This window comes from Sphaerodactylus townsendi, linkage group LG01 (assembly GCF_021028975.2).
Source record: "Sphaerodactylus townsendi isolate TG3544 linkage group LG01, MPM_Stown_v2.3, whole genome shotgun sequence".
Lineage (NCBI taxonomy): Eukaryota > Metazoa > Chordata > Lepidosauria > Squamata > Sphaerodactylidae > Sphaerodactylus > Sphaerodactylus townsendi.
Window position 1 is genome coordinate 88,105,349 of NC_059425.1, and position 19,833 is coordinate 88,125,181.

Genomic DNA, 19,833 nt, shown 5'->3' on the forward strand with positions numbered 1-19,833 from the left:
GAAGCTTAGTCCAGAGGAAAGATCCATATCCAACTATTATTCATGGGATGATGAGTTTTCCCACACTTTTCTCTTTTTGTGTAGGAATAGCTACATGGGTTCTACCTCCCTCTGAATGGCTATTCTAATGGTCAAAAGCAGACTAAAGTGTGCTTCTTGTGCAATTGGTTGGCTGCAAGCCATAATGCCTGTAAATCCCAGACAGTCTGCTGCTTGCCTTCTGTCCCACTATCAGAGTCCTCAGATGCTATCCCAAGCTGTCTTCCATTGTCAGGCTATGGGCAATGCCTATGTATACAGTCTTCTAGCTATTAGTTCTCTTTGATAAAGAAATCAAGAACAGGTCAAACTTTCTCCTCTTCATTGTTCTTGACTTAGTTACTCTTGACCCAGCTTTGTCTGCTTCACTGACTTTCTGAAACAAAACTCATCCTTTACAATTCACCCTGCTTCCCACCAGCTGTTTCAATGTACCACCCCAGTGGGCCTGCAGCATGATGGGACTAGGAGCTCTTGTTCTTCCCTACCCACAGGGGCAGTTTTCTTTCTTGAAAAGGAACTGCTACGAAGTATCGGCAAAACCCTCTCAATTTTCAATTGTTCCTTTTAAAAACCACATACAAGAGAAGGTATCATTGCTCTTTATTGGGATATTATACAGCACCTAAAGCCTTTTAAGGCAATGAGATGAATCTGTACTCAAGACTTCAATCATGGTTCGTAACGTTGGAAAAGATTCCGGAACTGATGGAAGGCTTTTGTAAGAAGGGGAAATGCTGAAAAAGAAAAAAAAAGATTAATAGAAACAGCATTTGCTCCAAACATTTGGATGAGTGACCCCAAAGACCCCAATACTCACGTAGAACTTATCTAAGGTTTTGTTTGGAGAATCAGAAAATGAGGCATCTTAAGCCTCAAAAAGTTTACTTAATTACTTCATACAGTGAAGTTTGGCACAATATTTGGTGCCAACATCATAAGTGAAGAAAGCTAGTTACAGAAATGGTGCTACTCCAGATTACCACAGAGAGATCAAAAGGTTCCCTCTGCAAAGTGAGAAAGCTTCGACTAGAGGAAGAACTCATTCTAACAAGAAAATAAGTTTTATTCCAGTAAAAGATATTTCACTTTGCAGCAAGTGAAGTCTAATGTAGATTACCCTTTTCCTTCTGTCACCCAGTAAGTTCTGTTCATGCTTCCTCTAACATGTACCCTGACTCAACTTCTCATCTTTCTTAACTTCAATACTGACTACGATAGTTTTTTGGGGGTGGAAGTTTTAAGTGTCATGATTATATTTTGTAGTGAATACAAATGTGAAAAATACTTTTATGATGAGTCGGAAATATTTATAATAGTGATGAACACTTAGTGGATAATAAAAACTTTTAAAGGATACACAATAGATTGAGTCAACATTAATAATGTTACCTTTTCAGATTCAGCCAACCTTTTGCTGTTTTACTGAAGGCCTCTGAATTGGGTGCTGTCATGGCTTCAAAATCAACCAACTGGAACACAGATAACAATTACATTTTTAAAGAAAAGGGTCTAAACTTAAGCCCCAAGGCTGTAGATATGAAGAAGACCTGTACACGTATGAAGAAGACCTGTACACTTCAGACCTCTTTTTCACACATGGTGCTGCTTAGAGAACTGCAACTGTGAAATGCTCAAAGTGATCGCATAATTTCAGAAGAAAATAATTTAAAGCTGAGACTGCAATCACAGAGGAATGATGATAGGATTACTGTTTCCAGGTACCCTGTTGACAAGGTAAAGATTACTGGCCATAACACTGAGCTTATGGCCCATCTGAACCATGAAGTGGTAGACAATGCAACGTGATAATAGAAAGCATTTTTCTATTATTGGCAAAAGGGTTTACTGTTCTTATATAGGGAGAAAAGATTAAGGCAAGTTCACAACTCCATAACTTTTAATATTAACTGAAGGCTAGAAATAATACTTCCTAATAGTTCAGACCATACTAATGGCAAAGCTTGCAGTAGTAAGGGCTATGAACAGGGGCATACCTAGGCAAACTGGCGCCCGGGGACAAAACCTGAGTTTGGCGCCCCCCCACCCCCCCTGGCCCGGTGTATGGGCAGCCACCCTCCCCCACCATGACCAAACAATGATTTTTGTACCAACTCACAAAACACTTCCAACTCCCATCAAAACATACATGGCTCTCTCCCCACCAACTCTTTTCCTAATTTCCTAATCACAACAACCCTATGAGGTAGGTTGTTAGCCTGAGAAACAACTCCAAGCCAGTACAAGTGGGTATTAAGCATGTAAATCTCTCACAAATCACCCCCAGCAAAACATTTACCAAACAAATGTCAGCATCATCTCTCACAAAACACCTCCAGTGGAATCCACCCCCAAACACCATCACTTTCAATGGTGTTTAAACTAGGGAGCTCAGATTCTTCCTTTAAATCTACCTTAAAGGGAGAATCTGGGGTCCCCGGTTAAAACAAAATTGAAAGTGAAGCTGTTTGGGGGTGGATTCTCCCCCACCCTGAAACAGCATCACTTTTGAGGGTTGGAAATTCAGATGAAACAAATAGCAGATTCAGCTGGAATCTGGGCAAATTTGGGCACATTCGGACAAAAATTGTCCGATTATGTCCTGCCCAAATATGAACAAATGCGAATGCAAGGTATTTGGGCTTTTGGGGGGTATTTTTGGTGTTTTTTCGGCCTGCAGTGAGTGCATTTTTAAAGCTAGCGGCATCATGATATCAGGGCATGATCCAGAGACTGCCCTGATGCTACCACCCGAGTTTGGCAATGTTTGGTTCAGAGGCAGCAAAGTTATGGTCGCCCAAATGGAATGCCCCCATCCCCATTGTTTTCAATGGGAGCTAACCTGAGATGGGGGCTACCCATTTGAGGGACCATAACTTTGGTCCTCCTGAGCCTAACTTCACCAAACTTGGGTGACATTATAAAAATAGTTACCAGATGATACCCTAAAATTTTGGTGTCACTAGCTTTAAAAATGCATCCCTTCCAGGCACCCCAAGAAATTTGCCCAAGATTCTTTGTTTTGCAGTGACTGCTCCATTGTAACTAATGAGGAATTTCTGAGGCAGGCTGCACATTTTTGAAGATAGAGGCACCAGACTTTCAAGGTGGCTCCAGGAAGCCCTCCTGGTAATAGCATCCAGGCTTAGATACCTTTGCTTCTGAGGATCCAATTTTATGGGCCCTCAAAAGGTTTATTTTGTTTCCCCGCTCCTGCACATGAAGCCTGCTGGCTGAGTTCTCTCAGAACTTCTCAGCGCCCCCACCCACCCCCAAAAGCAAAGCTCACCAAGCTTGGATGCTATTACTCAAGGCCTCTTGGAGCCACCTTGAACCCTAACCCTAACCCGCGCCCCCTGCAGGCCGGAACGTGAAAAAACACTTAAAAATGTAAAAACACACAAACGACCCTGAAATGTTGGCGCACCCCCATGTGACCAAATGGGAGGCGCCCGGGGACATAGGGTACCCCATGTCCCTAGGCAGGAACACCACTGGCTATGAAACAAAAGTTCACCACCACCTGCTCAAGGTTATCCATAAGAATGGTTCTTTGTCAAGAGTGTGTTACATCTTGGCCCCTGATATGAACCAGACACGTCTTAGCAGCCAGGTGTGACCAGTTTGCAGATAAAATCATTTGAATTCAGCCTGATTTTTATGCTTCTGTTAGCACTGTTAGTATACTGGATGTTCCCCAGGATTCCACAAACCGTTTTGATGAATACTTTCAACATTCAACTTGAAGATACTGGAAGGAGTGAAGCCAATGTTGTATGAGCTGAATGCCTGCTCATCCAGGCTATTAAAATCTGCTGGAGGAGTGGATTCTTGGTTGTCCGTGGTGGTCAAACCTCCACAGGGGCTGGGATGCTCTGATACCCTTGAGAGAAGCCACAGTGAGGCCACTCCTGAACAAATTTTTATCTGATGCCAATGACCTCCACAGTTTTGGCCAGGCTCCAATATTCCATACATGGGTAAGGTCCTTTAGGATATGACGACATCATACTCCAGAGGTTCTTGATTCAAACTAATTACCTCAATCTCTCTCTGCTTTTAGAACCAAATCTGATCTGGCTACTCCTGACAACCAGTGTCTGAGGAAGGACAAAGGAACAAATTCCTGGACTCAACAATTTTTGATACTATCTATATTGTTTGGATCACCTTGCAGGTGTCCATTTAGAGCCTGACTAGGTGGCAGCATTCTCCTGGCCACCACAAGGATTCTGCCACCATTTCAAAGTCATTAAAAACGGGGTTGGCCGGACGCCTCTATTATTATTATTATTATTATTATTATTATTATTATTATTATTATTATTATTATTATTATTATTATTATTATTATTATTATTATTATTATTATCGCTGTTTTAAAGGTTTTAGTAATCTATTTATAATTATATTTTATGCTGTACACCGCCCAGAGCCCTTCGGGGATGGGGCGGTATAAAAGTCCAATCAATCAATCAATCAATCAATCAATTTAAAATGCCACGAGGGCCTAATCCTGATCAGGCCCACAGTGTGCTCTCTTGTTTCCCCACTGTACTGTTTCAAGTGTCAGAATAGGTGTGAGGGGCTTGTTCCCCTTGCCCCCGCCACAGCTGTTTTGGAACATGAAAAGGAATGAAGATGGGGAAATGTGGCCCAGGGAACACTGGAGCCTGCCCTCCCAAAGGACAGGTTTCAACTAATTTCCCAGGCTATTTAACATTTATATAAAGCCTCTGTGGGAGGTAGTTGATTTGATTTCTAAAGGCTCAAATCAACCTGGATACCTTAAAGGACTGCCTCTTCCTGTATTAACTATACCAAACACTTCAGTCACCCTCTGACATATTACTCCATGTGCCCTTATCATCAGAATTATGGTAGTGGCAACCCAGAACAAGGCCTTTTCAGTAGTAGCACCAAGATTATGAAACGGACATTCACTCAAGGACATTCATAGTACTCCCCAACCACCACTATTTAAAAGCAGCTAAATACCATCTGGCTAGACTGCGCCATGCAAAATGTGGTTTATGCCAACTGTATTTTTTACTATTTTGTTGTAAGCCACTTTGAGAATTAAATCAATTAACAACTGGGACCTCATGTAAACAAATCATAACAGCAACAAGCACTACTTAGGAGTACACACAGGTATTCCTGTACAAGGCTGTGTACCACACAAACAGAAATACTCTCTAATTTCATTTCAGTATTGAAAAGATGTCAGTCTTTAAGAAATTGTGACAGCTTATAGCTGCCAGAATATTTACAATATATGCATCAAAACAACTTCCACAACACACTTCACAGAACATCTAACACACTTGTGTCACATTTACATTCAACAAGCTGCCTTAATTTACAGTTTATATACAATTTATAGTTTATACAGCATACCTTTCCTTTAGGGATTTTCCCTGATACTTCCTTTCCACTTGCCATCAGTGCTCCCATTATTACTGAATAAGCCACTACACTAGAATAAATAAATAAATAAAAATGCACATCAAGCATTCTATAGGACTGGCAGTTTAGTTTACTTACAGTTTAGACAGGTAACATAAAACTGCGATATTTAAAGAGAATCTGTATTGTAAGTGTACTGAACTAACTTATACAATCAGTATTTGCTTTTTCCCTCCAAGTCAGATCAGGGTTCCTTCAACTGGACTCTAATTCACACCAGTCAGACACCAGCACTGAATCTCTCCCAATTCCCTGGGTCCTTGCTATAATCTCTGTTCCAAAGGGTTTTTTCTCAAGTAGGTCCTATGATTCCCAAACATAAGGGATCCTTTCCTTCCATTTTCACTAGTGGGAAAAGGGGTCAGATCTGGTTCATGATTGAGTTTGCTTGTCATGGTGCTAGCAGCACTGATCACTAGAGTGATGCATAGTTGTACCAAGGCCATTTTGAACCTTTGATAAGTGACTAAGTTTCCAGTTTAGGTAATGCCCTTAAACAGCCCAATCCTACGGGGAGGGCCAAATGGGCCAATGGAGCCAGTGCTGGTTTGTGTCAGTGTGTTTCCCTCCTCTGCTGGTGTCAGGGGCACCCCCAATGGCAGAGAAGACAAAGACACTGGCGTCTCAGTGCCCGGAAGTGGCAAAAAGCGGAAGTGGGTGCTGTTGTGGAGCTACTCTGCTGTGTGAGTGGACGCTGGCTTGGGGGGGGGGGGGGGGGGGGGTTTCCAGGAGTTGGAGTCAAATATAGTCGGCTTCCATCCTGGCTTTTAAGCCAGGATCACAGTGGCAAGGGCCTTAGACTTCCATTCAGCCCTATAGAGGGCTTTTTGGGCTCTTTTCCCCTGTGTTTCAGCCTCCTTGCACCACCTAAATGCCCTCTGAAGGTGACACAACAGCTGTCCCCAGCCACGGCTTCTGGACTTGGCTGCCCGATATCTGTATAATGTTATTGGCCATGGATATAATTATGATATATGAAGAAAGATACTAACCTGGAACCTCTGGATAGAGGCATTAAGTTATAGAAGTAGTAAACAAGAGACAGGATCAGACTGCACACAGCATCAGCCTCCTAAGGAAAAAACACCAGGTCTTTAGCTTGAGAAAATGCAGTGCACACATAAACATTTTTTTAAAAATTCACACATTTAACTATATCAACCAACCAATTCAAGCCTCATAAACAACAAGCATTCTAAACAAGCATTCTAAACAGGCAGTGAAAAACAGCTGGGGTGCTCGTCTCCACATACAAGTATTAAAAGGCTCTTTGAACAGTAAAAACATTCTAGATAACAAAAGAATATACTGGGAGATAAAAACTAAGTAGGGTAAAAGAATTTTAAAAATTATCCTAAGGAAGTGGAGGAGGAGCACAGCAGACAGTGTCTGCTCAGCAGGGCAGCCAGGACTGGAACCCATTAAACTATACATATTTATATTACAGTGTATAATTATTATTATATAATTATATAATTATATAATAATTATTATATTTACCAATTTTAGGTATTTCTAAAATATTTCGCAACATTTCAGCGAATGTTCTCTGCTGCCCACATTAGAAATGGCAGCTAAATCAGACAGAATAATAATAGGTCACAATTAAACACTATTAAAACAAGTTTTATACGGTAATATTAAGTTTTACTTCTTATGATCAAACCCAGTTTACTATCTTCTAGAATGCAAATATGACAAACACAAGTATTATTCATTGATGCCAATTCATTTTTATAATTAGCTATCAAGCCTTGAGTCATTTAAAATTGTACATCAAGGAAATGTAACCTGATGGATGGAATTTATGAAAACACTTGTGGCATTTTCATTATAATATATTCTACAGTCAGTATAATTCTTTATTGAAAGGGCAGGTCTGCAACATGGCAAGAACTTTATCACATACTTTGTAGAAACAAACAGTATGAAACACTATGCAGTATCTTGAAAAAGTATCAGGACCACAACACAGCTAACAACCCAGAAAACATTAAATCACACGTAAATCAACACAACTGAAACAATAAAGTGCTGAAGGCATTCTCTGCTTTGCAAACTAAACAAGGCCACAGGCTCAATCCCCAGTATCTCCACTTAAAAGGACCGGGTAGTTGGTGATGTGATAGACCCCTGACTGAGACGGCAGAGAGGCATTGCCAATCAGAGCAGACAATACTAATCTTGGTTTAATTCAGTATAATCTGGTTTTATGTACTGACCCTTTAGAATTAAAAAAAAGTTCTACAGAACCAACAAAACAGAACAGCAGCTAGCAATACATGGTCTACTACAGATCATGGTTGTATTAAAGCACATACTAGAGATGGAATCTAGCTTGACTAATAAGGAATGTACTTAATGGATACAGAAATTATGACAGGAATCCAGAAGCAACTTTGGCTCACACAAGGCGCCTGTGCTGACCCAGTGGAATTTTTTGCTTCTTTTCCTTAGACCTTACCCCAAGTTCGGCAGTCAAAACAAGTATTTTTCCTTTTGCAGTTAGGTCTTTATAAAGAGCATCTATTTCTGCATGATACAGCTGCGTTCTTTCTTCCATTGTCTGCGTTTCCAGTGAAAATAATGTATTCCCAATCCTAAAAACGTGTGTATGAATGTTCATATCAAAATGTGTATGAAATAGATATCAAAACAATAATCAGTCTCTTCAAAATTCATTCCAGCTACTGTCAGTTAACTGCAGAAATGAGAGCAACATACAATGATTTTTTCCTTGATACTCTAAATGCGAAAAATAAACAAGCAAATATCTGCAGATCCCTCCCCCCCACACTCTACAGTACCTGATATTTCTAAAAATTCTGATGTTTATAGAGACCATAAAGTCAGGACAGAAGCAATACTTGTATTGTATTGTCAAAGGCTTTCGCGGCTGGAATCACTAGGATGTTGTGGGTTTTCCTGGTTGTATGGCCATGTTCCAGTGGTATTTTCTCCTGATGTTTCACCTGTATCTGTGGCTGGTATCTTAAGATATTCCCCTACATTTCAGGGAACATGGCCATACAACTATTTGCACTCTTAGCTGTTACAGTTTTCCATGTACACTGAGTACAGTTCCATGTAGTTTTCCATGTACATCATTTGAAAGAGGACACATATAAAAGTATAAGAATTTAAAATATGTGTTTGAATCTCAAGAACCATGAGCAGATTTCTGCTTGTGAAATGTTTGTTCCCTGCACCTGCCTTCCCACTTCACCCCTTCCCACACCGTCTGAAAAGCTGGCCCAGAAGGTCAGACAGGGAACCAACTGAAATAGCACTGGATGCATCAAGTGAACACAGACAGAAAAGAGAATCAGCAGAAGTCACTTGCCTTGGAGTAGAAATGCAATTACACTTATAGAAGGCAAGTTTGGAACCCTACTATGACCCAATTCCATTACTGTGTAATAACTACAATGTCATATTTACAGAATGATTATGCTGAGCTAGGGAATTAAGAGGCTTGGCAGGCAATCTCTGGCATCAAAGTTATCTTTGTGTATACTACAGAGGTTTCCTTTGTGTATACTACAGAAGTTTCCTCCTTAACCACTACACCACCCTGTATATATGCTGCTGTTTAAACGATCCATTTAAACAGCAGCATATATACAGAGTGGTGCAGTGGTTAAGAGCAGGTAGACTGTAATCAGGAAAAGTGGGTTTGATTCTCTACTCCTCCATGTGAATGGTGGACTCTTATCTTGTGAACTGGATTCCCCTCTCCTACACATGAAGCCAGTTGGGTGACCTGAGGCTAGTCTGTTCATTCAGAATTCTCTCAGCCCCACCTATCTCACAAGGTGATGGTGTGGGGAGAGGAAGGGAAAGGAGTCTGTAAGCCGTTTTGAGATTTCTTACAGGAGAGAAAGACATCCAAATCCAAACTCTTCTTCTATATACCGCTAAATACATAGAAGGATGTTGGGGGACTTCTGATTGTAGAGCAATTAATAAAGCAGTAGTTAAAGAATAGAATATACTCTCCAAAGGCAAAAGAAAAAAATGAAATGTTGGAAATGGCTTTAATTATAACTGTTAATAATCACAAAGATTGGGAAGTTGTTGGGGGTTTGTAGATATATGACAAACAATTAAAAACACATACTTATCCCCTGTTATGGTAATAGTAAATCCGTCATATTCTTTCCCTGAATCTTTGAAGCTAGGGACTTTGGTGTTGACAGTAAACCCATCTCTTGTTTTACTGCTTAACTGCTTTCAAATACAAGAGAAAAACAAAACAAAACACAAGATATACTTTGACCTTTATGACATACTAAAAATAAGACAGCTTTAGCATTCCACACATTAGGTCAAAAAAGACACATTAAGGCCTGTGACGCCAGGAAACATACAACAGATTTTTAAAAATTGATCTTTTATTCAACTTCTATCCCACCCTTTTCTAATCATAGTTAGGTTTAGGGCAGGATACAACTTATAAAATAATAAAATTTTATTTTAAACAGTAGCATTGTAAATTTTAAACAGTAAATTTATTTTAAACAGTAGCATTGTAAATGAAACTCTCTAAAGATGGGGTAAACAAACTAATCACACCAGAGGGAGGGAATACCAATAAACCAAATTCCTGCACAAGACGTTCATACAGGCTGTCCATAAAAAATGGTGGATAGTGGTGGGAGGCCTCAAAGAAAGGAACAGGATTGCAAATGGCCTCAACCAAAGTCCAGTGGAACAGAAGGTTTGTCTTTTTTGGGTTATAGTCACCATAAAGGGCTCTAAACCTTTAACTATAGTACATTTACTCAATTGCAAACCAATGGAATTGGTTTTAATCATATCACACTACAGAAATGCTAGAAATTCTCTCATAAAACAGCATTCTACATTTTAATTGTCTTAATATTTACTTTTAATTAGGCAGTCTATGGTAAATATGAATTGCCAGCAGATTATCATGCATGGAATGCTCCATTACTTCTGTCTTCTTTCTCCAATTAAAATATGCTTAAATGGGCATGGGCAACAGAGTTTGAGCACCTTCATTTATATTTTGGGGCAACACCAGAAGCACAAAGTGGATCACAGCTCTCCATAGTGACATGGCAGCCTCAGTTCAGTTCTTTCTGGCCATTGCACCTTTTCTGCAAGATGATGAAATACTTCCCATGAAATGCAAAGGTCTGTTTCAAAATACGGCAAAATACGGCTTCCCATTCCAGACATTACACTGCGGGAGCAGTGTACCCTGTACCCACCACTAGAAAGGATCATATTAATCTATTAAAACTTCTGGACTGAAGAGTTTTAATTTCTCAGTTCTTTGTCAAGTATTATACTTCCATGATTTCCCCATATTACCAAAGTTAGTTGCAGGAATTTGGGGGAGGGGGGAGGAGGGAGAGGAGGAGATTACCTTCATGATTGGGAGAAGGTCTTCTACTTTATGTACCTGGTCCAGTGCTTCTCGAACTTCTACAAGCTCTTTGTGATTATTAGTACTAGAAGTTAGATAATAGGTTTAATGCATTTTACTATGCATTTAATCTAATTTTGCTACTCATGCCTAATGATAGCAAACTACACATACACCTTTGACTGCCCCTCTCTACGTAACTGAGATTATTTCTATCAGGTACTCTGAACACTATAATATGCTGCAGAACTGCTCAGTATTGTTATTGCCCTACCTAGCCTTTCCTGACCAAATCTTCTTGAAGGGTTCATCCAGCCCTCAAGAGGAGCTAGAGAGGAGGCAGTAGAAGATCTTTGGATACTGCCTTAGAACTTCATAAATGAATTTAAATCACGTTTTCTCACATTCAGCCTGGATGTTATAATCACACTGATTCTTTAGATATATATCTTCCATGACTCTGAAGACTGTGAACACAAGCGATCTGTTTCAAAATACGGCAAGGGTCAAGTCCATACCTTGATTTGCACGTATTTAAGAGTGCTGATACCTGAAAGTACAGCTGTACTAATCATTCACAAAGTCATGAATATTAAGGATATTCATCAGCTCCACGTTGCAACCTTAATAGTAATTTAAAGCCCTTCATATCCACAGCATCTACTAAACACCCTTCAAAAATCAGGTTAAAAAAATTACAGAAGACAAATCAGGTCCCTCAGTCTTGTCCTGCTGTCATCAATTCTGAACTGCTTCCCAGAAGGTTCTCTTGAAACAAAAGTGCACAGGCATTGCACAATAGAACACCAGAGAACTGAGAGCCAACCTTCACTTGAAGGAATGTAAGTACTCTCTGTGTGCCACATTTTGCCTCAACGAGGCTCCCACATAACCTTACCATTTCTATGAAGCTATGCAAAGAATCGAAACAGATATTTTGGCATTCTTCCCATACAATTTGTCTTGGGAGAAGGTGGCTTTTCCTCCTTCTATGTAACACTGTTGGCCTTTGCCCCTTTCTTTTTGTTCTTTCATGCCATTTAATACAGATTCTTGCCCTTCCAGCATCACCTTTTTCTTACCTCATAAGAACATAAGAACAAGCCAGGTGGATCAGACCAGAGTCCATCTCTAGTCCAGCTCTCTGCTACTCGCAGTGGCCCACCAGGTGCCTTTGGCAGCTCACATGCAGGATGTGAAAGCAATGGCCTTCTGCTGCTGCTGCTCCTGAGCACCTGGTCTGCTAAGGCATTTGTAATCTCAGATCAAGGAGGATCAAGATTGGTAGCCAGAAATCGATTTCTCCTCCATAAATCTATCATCTTAAGCTCCTTTTTAAAGCTATCCAGGTTAGTGGCCATCACCACCTCCTGTGGCAGCATATTCCAAACACCAATCACACATTGCATGAATAAATGTTTCCTTTTATTAGTCCTAATTCTTCCCCCCAGCATTTTCAATGAATGCCTTCTGGTTCTAGTATTGTGAGAAAGAGAGAAAAATTTCTCTCTGTCAACATTTTCTACCCCATGCATAATTTTATAGACTTCAATCATATCTCCCTCAGACGTCTCCTCTCCTAAACGAAAGAGTCCTAAAATTTTGCAGTCTCTCCTCATAAGGGAAGGTGTCAGTCCCTCAATCATCCTCAAGTTGCTCTTCTTCTTGCACTTCTCTTTTTTCTATCTCTTTCTCGAGCATATCTTTTTTTGAGATGTGTATGCATTCTCAGAACTGTACTCCAAGTGCGGTCGCACCTCCTATTCTGCCTTGCTCTTCTCACAGTTCTGTTGATGCTCTGCTCTCCTCTATGTTAACAGAACACTGAATAGTTTTGCTCCATCTGCTCTAAACTCTAGTCAACTTTTGTCTCCTAAACCTAGATTAATCCATCTCCTTCCTTCACTATCTTTGACCTGTTCTCAAGTCTGACAATGCATGGCAAACACCTCTTCTTGACATTATTCAGTTTAGATTTATGTTTTTCCTTCTTTTGCTTTCTTGAGCTCTTGCTAAGCAAAGATTTTCTCTAAGCTTATTCGTTTCCTACCATCTTCCTCTCAGCATATTTTTCTATTTTAGTGCAATTCTCTACCATCTTCTTGCCTATTTTATACTTGTCTTTACTCTTGGGCTTGAGGGCAATTCTTTATGGACTTCTACTACTTGTGTCTACCCTAATTTTTTTACTACTTTTTTCCAGTACTGAGGCTGCCATCTTTCCTTGGAAGCAAGTCTCCTTAAGTAACATGGGACGCACTTCCAAATAGATCTACTTAAGATTGCACCCAGAGTCTTCCTCCCTTAGTCTTCTTACTAGAAGTCTCATTTTGAAGGAAACTTGTTGACTATTTTTAATTGTCCTATTTCTCTTTCACCATTCCCTTAACAGTAGGTATGTGGTTAAATGTTCAGTAATCTTCCTTAAAGACTAACAACAGGCAGGCCTTTCTAGCAGAGCATGTGCTTCTATCGTGAGTCAAGCAAAGCTCACTTTTTTTTTGTGAAAACACAACGAGGAGTAGTGAGCTGTCACACACAAAAGTTCACACTCTGCAAGCAATTTTGATAGTCTTTAAGGTGTTACTGGACTCTTATTTTTTCTACTGATACAAACAGCTATTCATCATGATCTATCTCCCTTCCCTTCAACAGATCTTGAATTCCTACTATTTCAAATTCTTTCTACTAATTTACTATTTAGCCCTTTCAAATGCATCTTTCTTACCATTAGACTTATTCTGCTCTCTAATTTCCTAGTATATTTTACTTGCTAAACCACTTAAATCAATTTTCCATTGCTGCTTTCCTTATCCTCAGCTTTTGGCATCATAATGCTCTTCTTGGGCCATGAATTTCCTTGCTGAATTTTCACTTGTTCTGGAGATATTTTTACATACTCATTAAAAGTAAATAACTATTTCCAGCTGGAGTTGATCTAAACAGGTCTGTTATGTCTTCTTTTCATTTCCTTATTTTTTTATCACTTCTATCCTGATGGCCTGCAACTACACTTTTCTGGATCTTTATCTTCTTTTAGTATTTCTGTTTGTCTGATTGCTATTTCTGACTAGATTATTCTCACTATCTTATCTAAAAATGAAATATTGGTTTATCCTCCAGTGCACGTATCACCTTTTTTCTCTCTTGGGATAATGTTTCTGTTTCTTCTCAACCTTAGAGTCCACTTATTCTTCTCTCCTCTATTTTTATTTAAGCAATTTGTCATTTTCAACTTTTGAAAAATAAAATGCATTCCACTTTGTCTCTTGCTACTGGAAAGCCATTGGTTTACTTCCATTGCTGCTGCAATTACCCTCTTCCTGGTTTTCTGCTCTCTCCTTCACCTTTTCCTTTTTGACAGTGGTGCACATTTGTTTTTTGCAGCCTCCCACTTTGGACATTTCCTCTTTGGTAACACTCCCTTCCATCTCAGTTTAGGCTGCCCCTTTTAATTGTGAATCTCTTTTCCCTTTGGATCCTCCAGTTCAAATTTCTGGCCCATTTGCCACTGCTAGTAGCTTCTTCTTGATTCAGCCTTAGTTTGCTCCTATTTCATGCCTTCGTCCTCTTTTTTTCTTGCTGCCTGAGCCTCCTATCTCTGGAACTTACTACCTCTCAATAGCCATGCTCTCTTTGCTTGCATCTTTTTAAACATTTGAAAATATCTTTCTTCTCCCAAGCCTCTAGCCTCTGCTTTTCTCCTGTATCTTGTGTGCCTTCCTTCTCTCCTTGCGGTCTCATCACCTTAGAATGTGTAGGCCTATACTGTACCCAGCTTGATATATTTTTTTAAAAATGTTATTAATGTAAAAAGAGGAAGAATATACTTACCTATGATAAACAAGGACTCTGTCTTTTATAAAACTGAGTATCTTTTCAAAATAGTCAAGGTATCTTATATTAATCGCCTGTCCCCTGTAGATAAAAACAGGGCATTCAGCACTTAATTGATATGTACATATTAGTAATAAAAATGCACAATTTCCATATAGTAAGATAGTGGTGTTCAACTTTTCTCAAGGAACAACTTCAACACCTATTTGTCTGCTTTGGACCTCTTGATTATTGCAGAGGATTCTGGACATGTCTGAACACGTACTCTCTGTGCTAAGCACTGGTAAGGTCTTTTGTGCTTAACTATCACATGTGAATTAGGTACATAATGAATGTATGATTCGTGGTATTTCTCTGTGATTGTACATAAAAGCAAAAATTATCTTTGATGCATCAATACTTATTATTTTTCTTGTAAGCATGTTAGCTTCTGCAGAATGTTACAGAATACAGTCTAAAAACTAGCTCAATTACAAAATGAAAGGTATAGCAGGATAACTGAACTTTGCCTAGTTCACTATTAATAGCATTCTTACAACTAGTGGTTCATTTGGCAAGGGTAAACACATCATTTGTGAATTTTTATACATTAAAGAATTGGTAGCAATTGTTACTATTATTTAGAAGTGACAAAACACATAAATGAACAGTAAACATATTGCCAGTATTCTAGTACTGACAATAGCATCTGCTGGAACATTTCTGAAGCTTCACATTTATAATGTCGTAGTCCCTCCATTAAAATCACTAGAAGCACATTAAGGCACTTCACAAATGTGTGCAGATCCCTGTCTGTCTAGATCTCTGTTGACCACACACCAAATTCATACACCAACCATATGCAACCCAGATGGGAAAACTGCACACCATTATTACACTGGTTAAGTCAGTGGTGGGATTCTATTAATCTATCTATCGGTTTGGTAGACCCCCCCCCCCCCAGCGCCTCACATTTATCTGGCTGCTATAGAAGGGACTGGGGTTCTTTCACTGCCAGGCTTATCAGAGGCTCTGAAAGGCCCCAGGGTGGAAAGCGAGGGGCCTTTCAAAGCCCCAGAGAAACCTGGTGCCTTGGCAGCAGGCTTCTCTGAGGCTCTAACAGCCCCCTCGCTCCTGCTGCCAAGACAGGCCAAGAGTATATATAATAATGGTTGAATACACTTTGTGACAACAGGTTTTTTGTAATAAAGCACAATGTTACACAGAATTATTCCACTCTGGATGTATTGTTACTTTCCAGAGACATATGCAACAGTGAAATCAGATAACCCAAAACTATGGAGAATATTTATTTTACCTACAAAGCAAAACAGATGTACAAATTCGGCTGTTGAAGGGACACATGGAAAACAAGGACTATATTTTGTTTCCAAAAACGCACACAACACTAATATGGAAAAACATGCTATAATACATTTTTAAAAACCATCACCAAAAGCAGATACAGAAACATCAAGACAAATCACACCATGCACTTTGTTAGAATTCTACCACAACTCAAAATGCAAAAAAGACTGCATCATACCTGATTAAATTGATATGATTATTAAAACCTCTACTAAGGCTTTGAGACGGCATTTGGTCTAGCCAAACCACTGGCTGGTCTGGATCCGCAATCCTGAAAGAGACGTTGCACTAGCATGGTTAAGGATTCAACAATTATATAGATTCAAACAATCATATATTTGATTTCCAAAATAGCTCCACCCCATGATTCAAAACATTAACACAATAGGGCCACTCAGGGATAGGGAAGAAATTATTACAATTATTACAATTACAACCCAGAGGACTACATACATGCAGGCTAACTTGCAACATTCAGTGCATGCACAGGCTACATCAACCAACAAAAAAATGAGTTTTTAAAAGAAGGATTAGCCAAGGGATGCTTGTGGGGAAAAAGTCCAAATAGGTGGGTTGAGAAGTGGATAAGAGGGGAGGAAGTGGGAGGGCAGCACAGGTCCCACTCTTGCTTTTCCCTGTTTTTCCTCTTGCTGTGCCTGACAGAGGTTAAACCGCAGATCAGAAGAATTTTTAAGAAAATGCTCACATAGGCCTGAACATCAAAAATTACTTTGCAGAAGACAAATACTAGAGGGACAGCGATATTAGCATACTGCTACAGAAAAAGCAACTAAGAGCCAGGGTCTACTTCATTAGACACATAACCAAGATGGAGTCTGGAACTGCAAATGCCTTGGTACTTTTTGCCCAAATTTAAGAGACCTGCCTAAAGTTCAACTTTGTACACCTGCTAAGGTAATCAAATCCACAATGTAAAGGCTCAGTCTCTCTTCTCCTTTATTACCTTCTCCATTTCACAGCAATGTCAAACATATCTTTCCACTGCATCAGCCTGGATTTTCCATTTATTCGGACTTTTGAGTTCACCCACGTTCTCTGCACTGCTTGCATCACTTCTAGCACAGCTAGCCCCATTGCTGAACAACAAAGATCGGATGTTACTGGTTATGCCCACTTGCATTTTGAGGCAATAAGTATGGCAATGACAATAAGCATAAGGGCTGATGTTTACTATCATAATTAGAGACTTATTTAACTATTTACACATTATTTTAAGGAACATTTTAATGCTGCCTTTTTACACAATCAGGGTCCGCAAGGCAGTGAACATGAACATTAAAACAATTAAAATACAGCTAAAATTATAAAATAATTCAGTTAGACGCATAAACAAACAACTCTTGAAAAATACTGGAGGTAAGTCAGACGAAACAAAAAAATGGCGAAAGACACCATTAGAAGAGACAGATGAATCTCACCGGGGAGGGTGCCAAGACTGAGCAAGCCCTTGTTCTGCTTGCCACGTGCCCAGCTTCAGATGATGGAGGCAACCAAAGCAGGGCCTCTGAGGATGACAAGAGTGCATGGGTAGCTCCATATGGGAGAATGGAGTCCTTAACATGTGTTGGTCCTGGGTCATACAGGGATTTAAAGCTCAAGACAGCACCAGAAGCAAATAGGAAGCCAATGCAGGTGGAATAAAACTGCAGTGCCTATGACCCACTCCAGTCAATACTCTGGCCACAGCACTCTGTACCAACAGTAGCATTCAGACAATTTTAAATCGCAGCCTGACAGGATGTTACAGAGCATCTACCACATTGACAAGGTATTTATTATAATAACAGCTTTGAAAATGTGATCATTTTGTTTAATGAATGAATAACCTAATTCACCCACCAGTACTACTGTAAGTTCTGTATTCAGTTGCAATCTCGCACATTTACCGTTTTTGTTTCCACATTCAGGTAATGTTTTTCCAGCATACCTCTATGGATTCTCTTGTTTGGAAGAAATCCCACGGTCTCATATTGCATCAGTGAACCCAAATGATCAGCTACACATATCATCTCCTGTATTTCAGGTTTATAGTTTTCAAATTTCTGATGAAGCACATCCCTTGAAATCATAAGGAAAAAAATTAAACACCAAGGTGATTTCCAAGGACACTTAAATAGAGAGTGATTCCTCAGAGATTATTCTCTGTGGAGCTTTTGGGTAACAGGGTGTCCACACTGCAGGGTTTTTTTTTTTCACTAACAATTTTTAACAAAAGGGGGCATGGGAACATCCTCAAACAAAAACATATGTGAAAAGTGGTCTGTGCATGGCCAAGTCCCCGGGGAAGGTAAGCCCCATGGGCTCTTGAGGGCTTTGGACACCCCAAATACCCCCTGGACAATAACTAACCTGCCATCCAATCAGAAGAAAACTGTTATCTGGGTAGTTACCAATGCTTTCTCTAAACAGTCACATGTTCTCCTGTGTAAAGGCTTGGCTACTGCACAGAAACTGGCCAAGCTGTTTATTCAACATGTGTATAGACTATATGCTACCCCAACCAAAATAATTTCAGACCAAGGGTCACAATTTGTTTCCAAGTTATGAAAATAATTTTTAAAACTGTTGGGAGTTGAACAAGGATTGAATTTGGGGTACTACCCACAGACTGATGGCCAGATGGAGAGGATTAACCAGGTATCTAAGGTGTAATGAAAGCTGTCAACAGGATGACTTGATTGAACTGTCAGCATTTGCTGCATTTGCATACAACAATGCTGTACATCAAAGCACCAGACTCTCCCCTTTCAGTGTGGTTTGTGGGCAGGAAGGTAAGCCCATGCCAATGTTGGAGTTGTTGGAATTGACCCCACCAGCTTTGAAAAAAATGGATGTTAAAAATCAGAGGAGTATGGCATGAATTGGTCAAAGCTAAGTAACATATACAAAAAATACACTGACTGCAAACATGCACCAAACTGGGATTTAAATACCAGAGAAACCTGGTATTTATTTCTTCTAAACATCTTGGATGCCTGCAGCCAAGCAAAAAGCTGCGAAATAAATATGTGGGACCATTCAAAGTAAAAAGATTAATGAATGAAGTGACTGTTGAGGCAGAGCTTCCAAAAATGTACAGGCGTGTACATTCTACTTTTCATTGCTGATTATTAAAGACGGTGTCTCTCCCAGACAAAGTGGCACCCCTGTCCCTCTTGGTAAATCCCATACCTATATTGACAGACGAGAATGCCCACTACAAGTTGTCCCAGGTCCAAGATTCAAGACATTACAGAGGACAGTTACAATATTTTGTTTGACTGGGTGGATGCCTAACATATTGCTGACCCCGTCTTGGTTCAAGAGTTCCATCGACTGACTCAGATAAGCCTGGGGGAGGTGTGCCTGGGGGGGAGGGAGGGCGACAACTGTCAAGTCCCTGTTGAGAACTGTTAAGATTCCAGCTCTTTTCTGATTCTTGCCATGAGACTATAGGATAGGCTGGGAGCAGGTGGCAATGTGGGAACCCCTGGCTTGGTTGGCTGTTTAGTTTCACCAATGGGTTTTGCTGTGGGCATGTAGTCACTTTCTCATCTTTTGAGCCAGCCAGCATCTGGCCTTACATCGGATTCAGCCTTGAAGACTTCCCACTCCCTGAGAACACTTCTGATGATTTCAACCTGCTGGGATCCCAAGGGTGGTGGCTGGAGTATGGTCTGGGAAAGCGATATTAACCGAGAGATGTTATAATGGAACTCAATTCCATTAATGCCTGCTTGCATATT

The 19,833-nt window shown here is 40.0% G+C and overlaps 1 protein-coding gene across 3 annotated transcripts in view; it reads right to left on the reverse strand.

The window, feature by feature from the left end:
* Positions 1 to 625: 625 nt before the first annotated feature.
* Positions 626 to 19,833, reverse strand: part of TTC13 (tetratricopeptide repeat domain 13) — a 38,653-nt gene continuing 19,445 nt past the window's right edge. For 2 of the 3 annotated variants that reach the window (XM_048486489.1, XM_048486471.1), the window contains 11 exons: positions 18,036 to 18,166; positions 17,052 to 17,184; positions 16,266 to 16,358; positions 14,738 to 14,821; positions 10,904 to 10,988; positions 9,629 to 9,738; positions 7,973 to 8,108; positions 6,501 to 6,580; positions 5,440 to 5,518; positions 1,432 to 1,511; positions 626 to 776 (listed from right to left, as the gene is read on the reverse strand). In XM_048486489.1, coding sequence (XP_048342446.1) covers positions 665 to 776; positions 1,432 to 1,511; positions 5,440 to 5,518; positions 6,501 to 6,580; positions 7,973 to 8,108; positions 9,629 to 9,738; positions 10,904 to 10,988; positions 14,738 to 14,821; positions 16,266 to 16,358; positions 17,052 to 17,184; positions 18,036 to 18,166 — 1,123 coding nt within the window. In that variant the 3' untranslated portion in view covers positions 626 to 664. The remainder of the gene's footprint in view (positions 777 to 1,431; positions 1,512 to 5,439; positions 5,519 to 6,500; positions 6,581 to 7,972; positions 8,109 to 9,628; positions 9,739 to 10,903; positions 10,989 to 14,737; positions 14,822 to 16,265; positions 16,359 to 17,051; positions 17,185 to 18,035; positions 18,167 to 19,833) is intronic. The other variant, XM_048486479.1, reaches the window with a different exon arrangement.